We start from the raw sequence: 11,670 nt of genomic DNA on the forward strand, positions 1-11,670 counted from the left end.
AGATCCTTTAAGAAAAGTAGCAGTGGAAAAAATACTCCACTGCCAGTAAAGGTCCGTATTAAAAATCCAGAAGTACGTAGCATAAAGTTTACATAAAGTATCAAAAGCAAAAGTAATTAATTAAGAAAAAAATGGTCTCATCGATTATCATACTAATATATGGTATATTAATGCATAAATAACATTTTACTCTTGCAATCGGTCATGGCGGAGCTGTAACAGTTTTATATACCGATGGGTACTTTAATTTAATCTAAACATATTTTATAAGCTTATCAAACGTTTTGTTTGTAAAGCCGTATTTTGTCGACTAACTGGTAACTATAACTTAAAAATGAATGTAGCAAGGTAAAGAAAAAGTGCAATATTTTCCTCTGAATTGTTGTCGAGTACAAGTATGAACTGGAATCAAATGAACACACTTCAGTCAAGTACCAGTTCTTCAAATGCGTAGTTGGATATAGGACTAAAGTGAATGAAGCCTACCGGTGGTTAACTTCCCACCACTGATGTTTCATCACTATCCGCCAAGCTCATTCAAATAATTGTTTGATTCATATTTTTTTTGTTCAACGCTGAACACTATAGGTCCACGTGTTACCGCTCAATACCTGGCTTTTGTGCACAGCCCCTTCAATGTTTGCGTCAAAGACCAGCGCTTTCAACCAAATCTGCCGTGTCTGCAAACCCACGGTCCACGACATCACCTCGTGTTTCATGAAACACGTTTCCAGCGCAAAAAAGAAGACACATCAATCAACTGAGCGCATAACCTCTCTCTCTCTCTCTCTCTCTCTCTCTCTCTCTCTCTCTCTCTCTCTCACACACACACACACACACACACACACACACACACACACACACACACACACACACACACACCGAGTGGCTCGTTGACTGCAGTCTGCCTTCTTATACATTGTTAATCCCAGCGCCGCGTCGTAGGGACCCAGCCAATCACGGGGGCCCCTTGAAAGCTGAGTAGATGGGAGGAGAAAAAAGCCCAGGAGGGCTCGCGGGAGCGTTTCCTGCCTCATCTGCTGCGAAGCTGCAGGAGAGGAGGCAGCCCGTGCATCCTGCGAGCTGAAAACAGAGGGAACTTTTGTGTGAACCTTCGCGGTATCAGCGGGGAATGCACTACCGGGAAAATCTACGGATTACACAGCCTGCGTCTTAAACCCGCGTTCTCGTGCGTAAAAACATCTGGTTACTGGACCATGACCGCGCTCGTCCCGTCTGCCTGACTAACGCGTTCTAGGAGAAGTTGGTGTTTTTTGGTTAGATTTAGAGGAGTAGACGTTTTGATGACACTTTTTTTTATGCAGTTTTCGAGGGCTGCAGACCGGGGGAACAAAGTTCAGAGTCAGAGATTCTGAGACGCGCCGATCTGCCCGCTTGAAGTCAAGGAGGATTTCGGAGACTGAAGACATGAGACCGTTTGCCATCTGCGCGCTTCTGCTGTTAAAAGTAAGCAACCGTTAATTAGTGTTTTAGTTAAACGATGCCACATATTCTCATAACTCAAAAGCCTTTATAATCTCTTATCGCCATAACACCACGATAACAGCCTTTGTAAACTTCAGCCACTGAGTTCAGTTTTACACCATTGTTCCCAAAGGAAATATTTTTTACACCACAGAGCCATATTTGATTTAGGGTTGTGTCAGACTGCCCTTGTTGTTGAATATGTTTGTTGTCAATCTGCAGTTAGCAAAAACAGTGAGATTACATCTCATCCTGTCTTTATTATAAAGTCCCTGATGGCTGTACAAAAGTGAAGTCAAACTAGTCCCCATTTGGCTATGGTGCCGCTTGTTTCTCAGAGACACATCCTGGACTGTGGCCTAACCTACTGTACATCTACACTTTCTCTTGCGGACCTCCATGATCACAAAACATCCCTGAAATATTTGGACATTTTGTTTTGCAGCTCGAACTGGGAAGTCAGTTTTCAGTTTTCCACTCGCATGACATATTTTCACCCCATCTACCATCTGCAGCACAGGCCAGAGAGAGCCAAACAACTTGGAACATCAGACAAGAACAAAACGCAGGAGCACACAATTTACCAAGATTATGCACCAACTCAGTAATAAATGGTGTATTTTATGGAGAAATTATAGTTTCAGTGGTGTTTGATAGCATATAATTAACCCAGGATCAGTAGAAAAGAAAGCCCCTGCCTCCACAGTTGCAGACGATAATTTGACACTCATCTACCTCAAAAAGCCCATGGGGCTTGTAGTCCTGTCTGGACACGCTTGTCAGAGTCAAAGCACTTTTGCTAGATCAAAGTATTAAGATGAAACTTCAGCTCTTAAAAAGAAGTCTATGTCTATATCTCCTATAAGGGTATAATATCAACAGGATTGTTTGTGAAATTTAAGATGCTGCTGTTCCTGATCTGTTTTGCAAACAAAGTCACTTAAATACAGCATGTTGCTTCAGGCCACTGGGGAAAAAAAAAAATGTGCCGTCTCATTACTCATTGGATTATTTACTGCAGAAGTTGACTGTATTTTACAGTATCTGAGCACACTCTTCATGACTTTCTACTGTTAAATCTTTTTCTAAGGCTCGCGTTGCCTGTAGTTTACTGTGCATGTTGCCACATTTTGTGGCTTATAGCAGTTCCTGGTGAAAAAGTGGCCTAGCTTGCAGTGTTGCTGGGGTCTGGATATCCGGAGCAAAGCAATTATCATCATTTTCTCCCAGTTTGTGGTGTATATATGTGTGTGTGTGTGTATGTGTGAGAGTTGGGGGGTGGTTTAGTTTGTTACCACAGCCATTTGAATTTCCATAGGGCAGTTAAGCAGATTTCTTTGGGGGGTAGACTTTAGGGTTACTTTGAAAATTGAACCATTTCACAACTCTTGAGTGAGAGTTGAAAATCAGTAGATTGATAGTTAACGGAGTCACTTTGTTGTGTCTTGCTGCTGATTTAGGAGTACAGTGTTGGGAGAGTTTTCTGCTTGAAAAAAGAGAAACATATGTCTTTTAATGTGTCTCTCATCTTCCCTGTATACTAATGACAGTGATCAGCGCAGATTGGATGTGCAGTTTAGACAACTTTCCCTCAGCTAAGGCTTTTTCTGCTACCGTCACAGCCGCATTGTGAGGGCTCATGGGTCAGTGTCTTCACGGGGAGAGCGGGGGAGAGAGCATCCTTTTGTGTGTTTATTTTCACGCAGATTAGATTAACTGTGGAAACTCCAGTTTCGGCGCTTCAAATGTGGTCTCACTTCAGAGGGGCACAGAAAATGTTTCAGGCGCAGAGACGGCTGAAATGAAGTGTGTGTGTGTGTGTGTGTGTGTGCACGCGCGCGCATGTGCGTGTGTATGTGTGGGGGTGATCCGCGATGACTGAGTGACTCCGGCAGCCGTGGAGTTGAGAGCCCCATTGAAAGCAGTGCTCCTCGGTGGTCTGTCTGTTCTCACCGGGGAATCCCTTCAGATTGCAGCTTCTTAACTAAATGGCAGCAACTGCAGCAAAAGCAACTGCAGCCCCCTTTCCTTCAAACTTTATGCCTCTGAGGTGGCAGAGACAACTGAAGGCTATTTGTAGCATGTGCAGCAAATTAATTTGGCTTGGAACTTACCCGACATTGTAGGAACACTATCAAATACAGTAAGGGGGTAAAGGTTTCACAGTGATCGATTTACTCTACTAAACAAATGTAACAGTGGTAAAGTATTTTAATTTGGGTGCCACTGAAGTAAAATCACTACAATCAAATTTGTGGATTTTGCCTTCTGATGTCACAAAAACTGAATAACGATTAAAGCAAGGTCATCGCTTTTATTTTTATCTGCTGCTCTTGCTAATGTTTGAAAACACACATATACATACACACATTTTTAGGCCAACTATCTTAAAATTACATGTACATGTTTTTTGTAAGGGAGCATTAATACTGTAACTTTCTGTATGAAATGAAAAAAAGGTTATGTCTCGCCGTTTTTAAGAATTTAGTTTGAATTAATCAAATTATACAAGTTTCTTAATTCATTACAGTATTAAGTGTCATGAACAGTTACTGGGAAATGAAATATCTATCACACGGATAAACATTAGGTGGCAACCATATATAGTACTATTTCAGTGTATAGAGTAGATAATGACTTAGTCATTCCTCTACTGAGTAGATCACTGTTCCCTCTCGTTCCCAGTGGGGCATGGACTAAATATTTCATTGTACACTGGGCAGTGGGTAAAGTGCCAAACCTTTAGCAGTTCCTGCTCTGAGCTGAGTTGGCCCTCCAGGCAGGCTTACAGAGCTACCCAAGCCCAGGCACTGTAAAATGACAGAAATCCAAGCTGGAGGTAAAAATAAAGCAGAGCCGTGTTGCCAAATATTTATCAAAGTATAGATTGAGGGCTAAAAGGTTAGCTAGTGTTAGCACAGGAGCCCCATCTGTCACATGAGGAGGACCAATCAGAGTTATCAGAATGCCCCAAGTTATTATGGTCCCGGCTTGGTCACAGTCTGCCAACTCCAAACATCCTGCTGGTTCCTGCCCGCTAGATCCTACCACCCCGACACACTAATACCTCTGATCTGGGTTCTGTGGCTGGTGTTAAGATATCATCAGGCTCCTCTGTATGCGTTTCAGTAAAAGTGGGTGTTGTTTTTGGAGCGAGGTGAGCCCCGTTTCAAAGCCGTTTCTCCCGTAGTATCAGCGTGGAACAGTTCAGTGTTTTGCGACTGGAGGCATGGCACTGTGTTCGTGTGTTTCTGGTGGGCTTTTTGTTGGAGGCTCTACAGGTTTGCACACGTTGCCTGTGTTTCTTGGCAGACTTCAGAGACAAAGAGAGACATCAGTGGGTTGTTTAGCTGTTACTTTTCCCCTTTGCAGGAGGTTAGTTGTTAGACATCTGTTTGCTCTTGTCAGCCCCCAGGCAGACTGGCCAATCTCCCTTAAATGTGTGCATGTTTAAGATGCCGTTGCTCAGAGCCTTGGAGAAGGGGGAGTTAGTGAAATACTGACCTTCATAGACACACCTGCAGGGCATGGCAACTTCAAAGGCCCCCTCTCACCCAAACAGACACTCACATGCTGGGCAGCCTTGGTTAACTGACACCCTCGCCTGGGGCTGGAACCGTCTCCTTTATACACCCCCCCCCCCCTTTTCTGTTGTCAAGAAATAAACACACATACGCTGTATACACACACACAGTTACACATTGTCATTCACACCGATTTGGTAAGAGGGGGGGCTGTTTTTACTTCTTCCTTCCTCCTTTTCTGACCGTTTTCCTTCGGCCCTTCTTGTCTTTTTTTTCCACTGGTCCGAAGCCATCTGATTAAAGCCAGCCACTCCTGTCGGGCACCAACCCTGCTGCACAAGCCACTAGGAATGTCTGATCTATCCCTCATGTCATAACTCAACCTGGGTTCTCCATTACCCACTTGCAGATAAGGACCCTGAGCACTTTAGGGGTGAAAACTGAGGCAGATAGAAAGATTAAAAAAAAGGCCATTTTCAGTTCACCCAGTTCCTTGCTTCTTTAATTGCACAGGAGTGGGATGTGTGCGATTTCCTTCCCACATGTGGTGTAAGGCAGAAAACTCCCAGGACAAAGAAAAGCTTCCTCTCTTGTTGTCTTTTTTGGTAACTGCTGCCTGAAAGTTGAATATGAATCATGTAATTGTTGTGTAAACAGGGTGGATCCAGAAAGGCCTAAAACATAAGATGATATTTCCTTTTTTCTTTCAAATAAAACAAGAAAACATAGTGGTGGTATTTTTTTCTTACTATGTCATTTATTTATGGCAGGTTACTCTCGGACATGCCTGTGCCAGTAACAAGTTCACTGAATCAGGGGAGTGTTGTAGTCTGTGTCCTGCTGGCTTCGGAGTGGTGGCACTATGTGGGAAAGAGGATACCAAGTGTGCACCGTGCCCACTGGGTAAGGAATTACAATCTAATGTTACTGCACCAACATAGAATATGTTTCACCTGCCTTACCATTATCTCTACGTCTCATCATTGCCACTGATATTTGTGAGAGAAACAGTTTATTTAGACTGGCACTGATTTTGTAATCTTTTCCCCAGGAACATTTTCTGCATCTGAAGACCTCTCCCCTTGCCTTCCCTGCTCCAACTGCCCACCTAGTGTCCCCGTGGTGGCCTCTTGCGCTGCCTATCAAGACACACAATGTGAATGTGACAAGGGCTTCTTCTTTTTGAGCACCCATGGCCTGTGTGCGCCTTGCTCCAAATGCACCCATGGTGAGGGTGCTATCCGCGAGTGTGGCCTTCAGGGAAACACTCTGTGCCAGATCTGTGGCCCGGGAACATTTTCTGAGGAGCTTGCTAGCACCAAACCCTGTCAGACCTGTGCCCAGTGCTCTGACAGCGAGGTGGAGATCCGAGCCTGTATGCCCAACTCCGACACACTCTGCATGGGTGAGTTTTGAAGGAGGATTAGAGTGAGAAAATGCATATTCTTTATTTGTCTTATTGTCAAAAAATCCCACAAAAAGACCAAAACCAACAATGACTTGATGCTACTGACATTCTCTGTGTAGATTAGGCTTGATATAGTCTATGTCTTTGCGCCATAGACCTGATCAAAAACATAAAGGAGCCACATCGTTGTTCTCGGTGACATGGTCCTTCATTATAAGGCACGTGGGCAATACACACAGTCCTACATACATTGCCCAGCTGCTGTAAACCCACAGCTGAAAATAGTCACCAACAAATACACTATTTAACTATAAAGCTACGGTGTCCAGCTGTTTTATGATTTACTTTTTAAAAATGAAGCCAAAAATTTGTGACCTCTTTGTTAATGATTTAGGCTTGAGTGCGACAGAGTGGGTAGGTAAATCAGAGAGTATTGAGAGATGGATTATCTTGGTCTTTTAATGGGATTTGCTGACAATAAGAAAAATACAGAATAGTGCCAGCGTTTAAAGATCTAATGCCGGGAAAGGCAGCAATAGTGAAAGATAAAAAGATAAAAGAAAGAGCTTAAGGGAGTGGGAGTGTCTGTGAAAATACAAGGACATGTGGTCGACACCTGCATCCACACTTCATCCTAACACTCTGTAACACTCCGAGCCTGGAAACATGAGTAGTGAAAAAAGAGCCCACTTAAGTGCTGTAGTCCAATTGGTATGAGCTTGAGAGGTCTTTAGGTTAACTGACCCCAAGAACCTGAAGGCCAAGGGAGGCTGCTGACCCTGACAACTAGCCTGCTTGCTCCCAAATGGCTACACTCACTCTCCAGGAGTAAGGTCATCTGTACACACTCTGAGTGCATATGTCATGACCCTTTGACCCCTGAGAGGTCAGCACAGTACATTGTGCTGTTTGATCCTAAAATGGGCAGACCACAGGAGGGAAGACGAGGCTGGAAACCGGGGCAGTGAAAGGTTTCAAAACCCCAGGGGACCTGGGATGACTGAGGCTATCAGTACATCAGGCGCACAGGCTTCTGTGGAATTATTTCTGGCCCTAATTTATGCAGCCCAAATGTGTTTCTGATGTGCAGATGTGCATATGTGCACATGCAAAGTTACTGTGCCTGACACGTCTCCCTTTCTCATTCTTAATAGATAAGAAGCTGCACATTCTGTCTCGTCCTGCTGGGTCCGATGGGCCCCGTGACGCTCCTCGCTCTCCAGTTGTAGAGGAGGTGACAGAGGAAGGGGAAGCCAGTCCTACCCCTGGAACGCCCAAATTTACCCCGCAGAATGAGGGTGGCAGCAACAACATTCTTGCTTACGTGTCTGTTCTGGCTGCCGTGGTGCTGGGTCTTCTTCTTTATGTGGCTTATAAATGGTGAGTCCTCACTAGGGTTGGGTCCTAGTCCTTAAATGGGTGTAATCGTGCTTATAAGATTGGCCCTGGGATGACAAATAGCTCACTGTGTGTAATTCAACTGACATTGTTTTCCTGTGCTCTTCTCAGCTGGAGATCTTGTAAACAGAAGAAGGCTCTCTCTAAGGCCCGTGCGGCTGAGTTGGGATCATCTCCAGAGGGAGAAAAGCTCCAAAGTGACAGTGGAGTTTTTCTGGACTCTCACAGCCTACAGGACAACCAGCCCAGCAAAGGTATGGTAGACACAGGCTCTTCGAAATTAAACTTAATTAAGGTCTCCAAGGCTTCAGAAGATATTTTAACAAGGTTACTAAAACGTCTAACATCTTTATTAACTCAATGGGCTGAAATGCACTTACATGCCTGCATTACTAGCTGTTTAGATTGTTGAAGAAATTAAGATTAAAGGTAATCCAGAATTTTAACTAATACTGACGTTTCAGAAATTATTTTAAAGTCCCTGTTTATATAACTTCAAATGACTTTAGGGATTGTACAAGGACAGGTTAGATTGTATTAGACATTTTACGGTCCAGACAGAACACAGTTGTCCTCCACTTTTCTTTAATGGTACCCTGTGAAGTATTTGAGCACTAGTAGCGCTACTGAGCAGTGTTGTTGTGAGCAGATCCCCATTTTGTTTCTTGTATCTCATGCAAATGCATGAGGACACTGTTCCTGGTGCCAGTTTCAGGCTATTCCACTGATCGACTGATTGGTGGCAGCAACGCACCAAGAAACTTAGACTCTTGGCTAACAAACATGAATGTGAACAATGCGGGTTTCAAAATACTTAAAAATTTGGCTTTGCCGATTATTTAGGAAGGAAATAATTTCAACATGTTTGTTACGCCTCAAGGATAGACAGAATGGGTTTTGGTAAGAAACAATGGATGTAAACATAGATTTGTTAGTTTACAAGAAAACTTGGGAATCTTTACGTTCACAATCTTTCCCACAAGAATTATGACACGGAAACTTTCTAGTTTTGTGCCCATAAAATGTTGAACTTGGTATTTCTAAAAAGAAACATCTATCATGAGACCTATCTTTTTTTTATTAATAATATAATTACTATTATTACTATTGACTGTTATTATCAAGATCCTATTAAGATGCATGTTAGTCTTTGGTTTGGTAAGGGTGAGCTAATTTTGTTTGTGTTTCCATAGGTACCAAGAGGGACAGCAAGCAGGACAATCGTCTGTACATCAACCTACCCCCCCAGAGACAGGAAGAGGTGGAGCGCCTCCTGCAGGAGGGAGGGGGCCGGGGATGGAGGCAGCTGGGCGCAGCACTGGGCTATGAGCCTGAACAGCTAGACCTGTTTGGGCGCGGAGAGGCCCCCGCTCACACGTTCCTCTCTAACTGGGCCCAGAAAGAAGGCTCCACTCTGGGACTGCTGTGTTCCGCACTGGCCCGCATTGAGAGGCCTGATGTAGTAACAGCTCTTAACTGCCCAACGCAGGGTGTTTCTGTTGTCTGACAGCTTTTCAGCCACACGTGTCACCGTCAGAGACTCAAGTGAAGAACTTTGATTGAAATGACAAGGGAGACACTCTGATATCAACACCTGTCACTGTTCAAGACTGCCACTGAAAGTTCTTATTGCTATGTTGGACACTTATAATTCTGTTTTTAGTAAGACAACAAAAAAATATTCTAATAACACTTTACTCTACCCCAGTTTATGTCACCATTTGATTTAACATGGATCCAACTGCATGGAAGAATTTCCTGCAATGTATCACTACAGAGCAAATCACCAGTAACTAGGGAAAATTGACATACTGAATATATGTTATGTTGCAACCTCTCAAGGCTAACAATTTTCCATTCTTATTAAGCCTTAGTCAGTTCCTTAATGGATACTGTGGAATCCTGGTCAGATTGGATTACAGTAAACTCCGCATACTCTACTCTTAACTACGTTTACAAGTGGCAGGAAACAGAATAATATGTTTACATGTACTGCATGAGTGTCATTTTTTTCAAAAACCGCTGTTTACATGTTATTTGGACAGTCATGAGATTTGTCCCCTCCTTTTTCTAAAGAAAAAAGTCCCTCCGTCTGCTTTTGTAAACAAATATGGGCGCCTTACGTCATCGTGTTTTTAGTCTTGCAAGCCTTGTTTTATGAATCACAACTTCAGCAATCACTTTGGTATTGCTGTTGATTTTTGCGAAAAGGAGATGGTTTCTTCCAACAACACTGCTTTCCAATATGATGTGACTTTTCCTATTTGGGCTCATTTCCGTGCACGTGTACCCTTAAAAAAAGAAGAAAACTCCAAGAAACCCTACTAACATGGCCAAGTGATCAGATTTCTCCAGTGAAATTGAGGGGTTAAATCTTCTTAACATCCCGATGACGCTTGCAGTGGTTATTTTCTTTATAAGAACACTCTAAGTAATGTGCAGATAGGAACTACTCACAATGCTATTTTTTAAAATTTGTTTTTTCTTCTTCTTTCTGCTGCAGCCACTAAATAGCCTTAGTATTTATTTACACTGAGGAAATATTATGCACCAGTGATGTTTCAAAACTCATCAGAAGACATGAAAATGAAACATAAATATAAAAACACCTTTATTAGCTCTTCCTAATAATCATCTTTAATTGTAAATATCTTAAATACTAAGTCATGGCTTAAAGTGAGACCATTTATGTACTGTGAAGACAGAAGAAAATGAAAAGGAATTAATCTATTCTCCTTACATTCAAAAATACACAGCTCTATTACCGTCAAGTTCATTTCTTGTGTTAGATATAGAAAAAAACAATCCAAAGACACCGTTAACATCAATCCTTGTGTCCATCTTGCTTTTGTATTTATTTCATCACCATTTCAAGTCCAAAGCTTAATAAAATCTATGAGAACTATGGACATCTGCGGTGTGGTAGCTACACTATGTGTTGACCTCAGATGGTTTGATTTTTTTTTTTTTTTTTTTATGCCATCCACGTATGGTTTTGTGTATATATTTCCTTATGGTATGCCTCTGTGTTTTTGTAAGAGTTTTATTCATTTAATAAATAACTTTGATAAGTCAGTGCGTTTTTTGTCGTAACAGGATGCTAAATCTGCACAGAAAGTATAGCATCAATTGCTTCGAGGTACGTGATTGTGGAGTAGCTCAATTAATTTGAAAAAACAGAATTACAGATTTAAACTAGACTGGCACTCAGTAAGGCCCATTACGCCGCCAAGGTGAAAAATGCCCCATCTCAAAATGTTAAGGGAAAGTGATTTGTGGATCCGCACCAAAATTTAATGGGTTCTTCCCTGGCCCATGCCCCATCTCTCTCTCAAAACAGCTCAGTACTTTTTGCGTAATCCTGCTGACAAACAAAAAAACCAACATGGGTGAAAACATAACCTCCTCGGCGGATGTAATACAAAAATATATATCCACATCCACACATTTTAATCGTGCCTGAAAACTAGTTAAAAAGCAAATGGGGAAGTTGAAACAGCTAAAAGTGATGACTAAATGTAATGGATCAAAAGTTAAACAGTTGCTTTAAGTAACTGATAAATACTATGAAATAGCTCAAATCAATGGATAACTAGTTGAAATAGCCAAACCTAATGGATGGTCACCCAGCTAAAATTAATTGGTAAATTGTTATATTTTAAAGTAATGGATGAATGGCTAAATAACATGAGCTGCAAGTAATGGATAAATAGTGAAAATAGCTGGAAGCAATTGATGGCTAAAATAGCTAAAAGCATTGGATAGCAAAATGGTTGAAATAGTAGCTGAAATTAATGGATATACAGTGAAATAACTAATAGTAACATTAATGGATAAATGGTTGAAATAAATGGC

At 42.1% G+C, this 11,670-nt stretch overlaps 1 protein-coding gene across 1 annotated transcript; it reads left to right on the forward strand.

Moving 5' to 3' along the window:
- Nucleotides 1-1,044: 1,044 nt before the first annotated feature.
- Nucleotides 1,045-10,757, forward strand: nradd (neurotrophin receptor associated death domain). Its single transcript, XM_040116642.1, has 6 exons — nt 1,045-1,467; nt 5,780-5,912; nt 6,061-6,414; nt 7,572-7,797; nt 7,927-8,069; nt 9,009-10,757. The coding sequence occupies exons 1-6, from the start codon at nt 1,429-1,431 to the stop codon at nt 9,320-9,322; spliced, it is 1,209 nt and encodes a 402-aa protein (XP_039972576.1). The 5' UTR covers nt 1,045-1,428; the 3' UTR covers nt 9,323-10,757.
- The last annotated feature ends 913 nt before the right edge of the window (nt 10,758-11,670 follow it).

This window comes from Xiphias gladius, chromosome 22 (genome assembly GCF_016859285.1).
Source record: "Xiphias gladius isolate SHS-SW01 ecotype Sanya breed wild chromosome 22, ASM1685928v1, whole genome shotgun sequence".
NCBI classification, from domain to species: Eukaryota; Metazoa; Chordata; class Actinopteri; order Istiophoriformes; family Xiphiidae; genus Xiphias; species Xiphias gladius.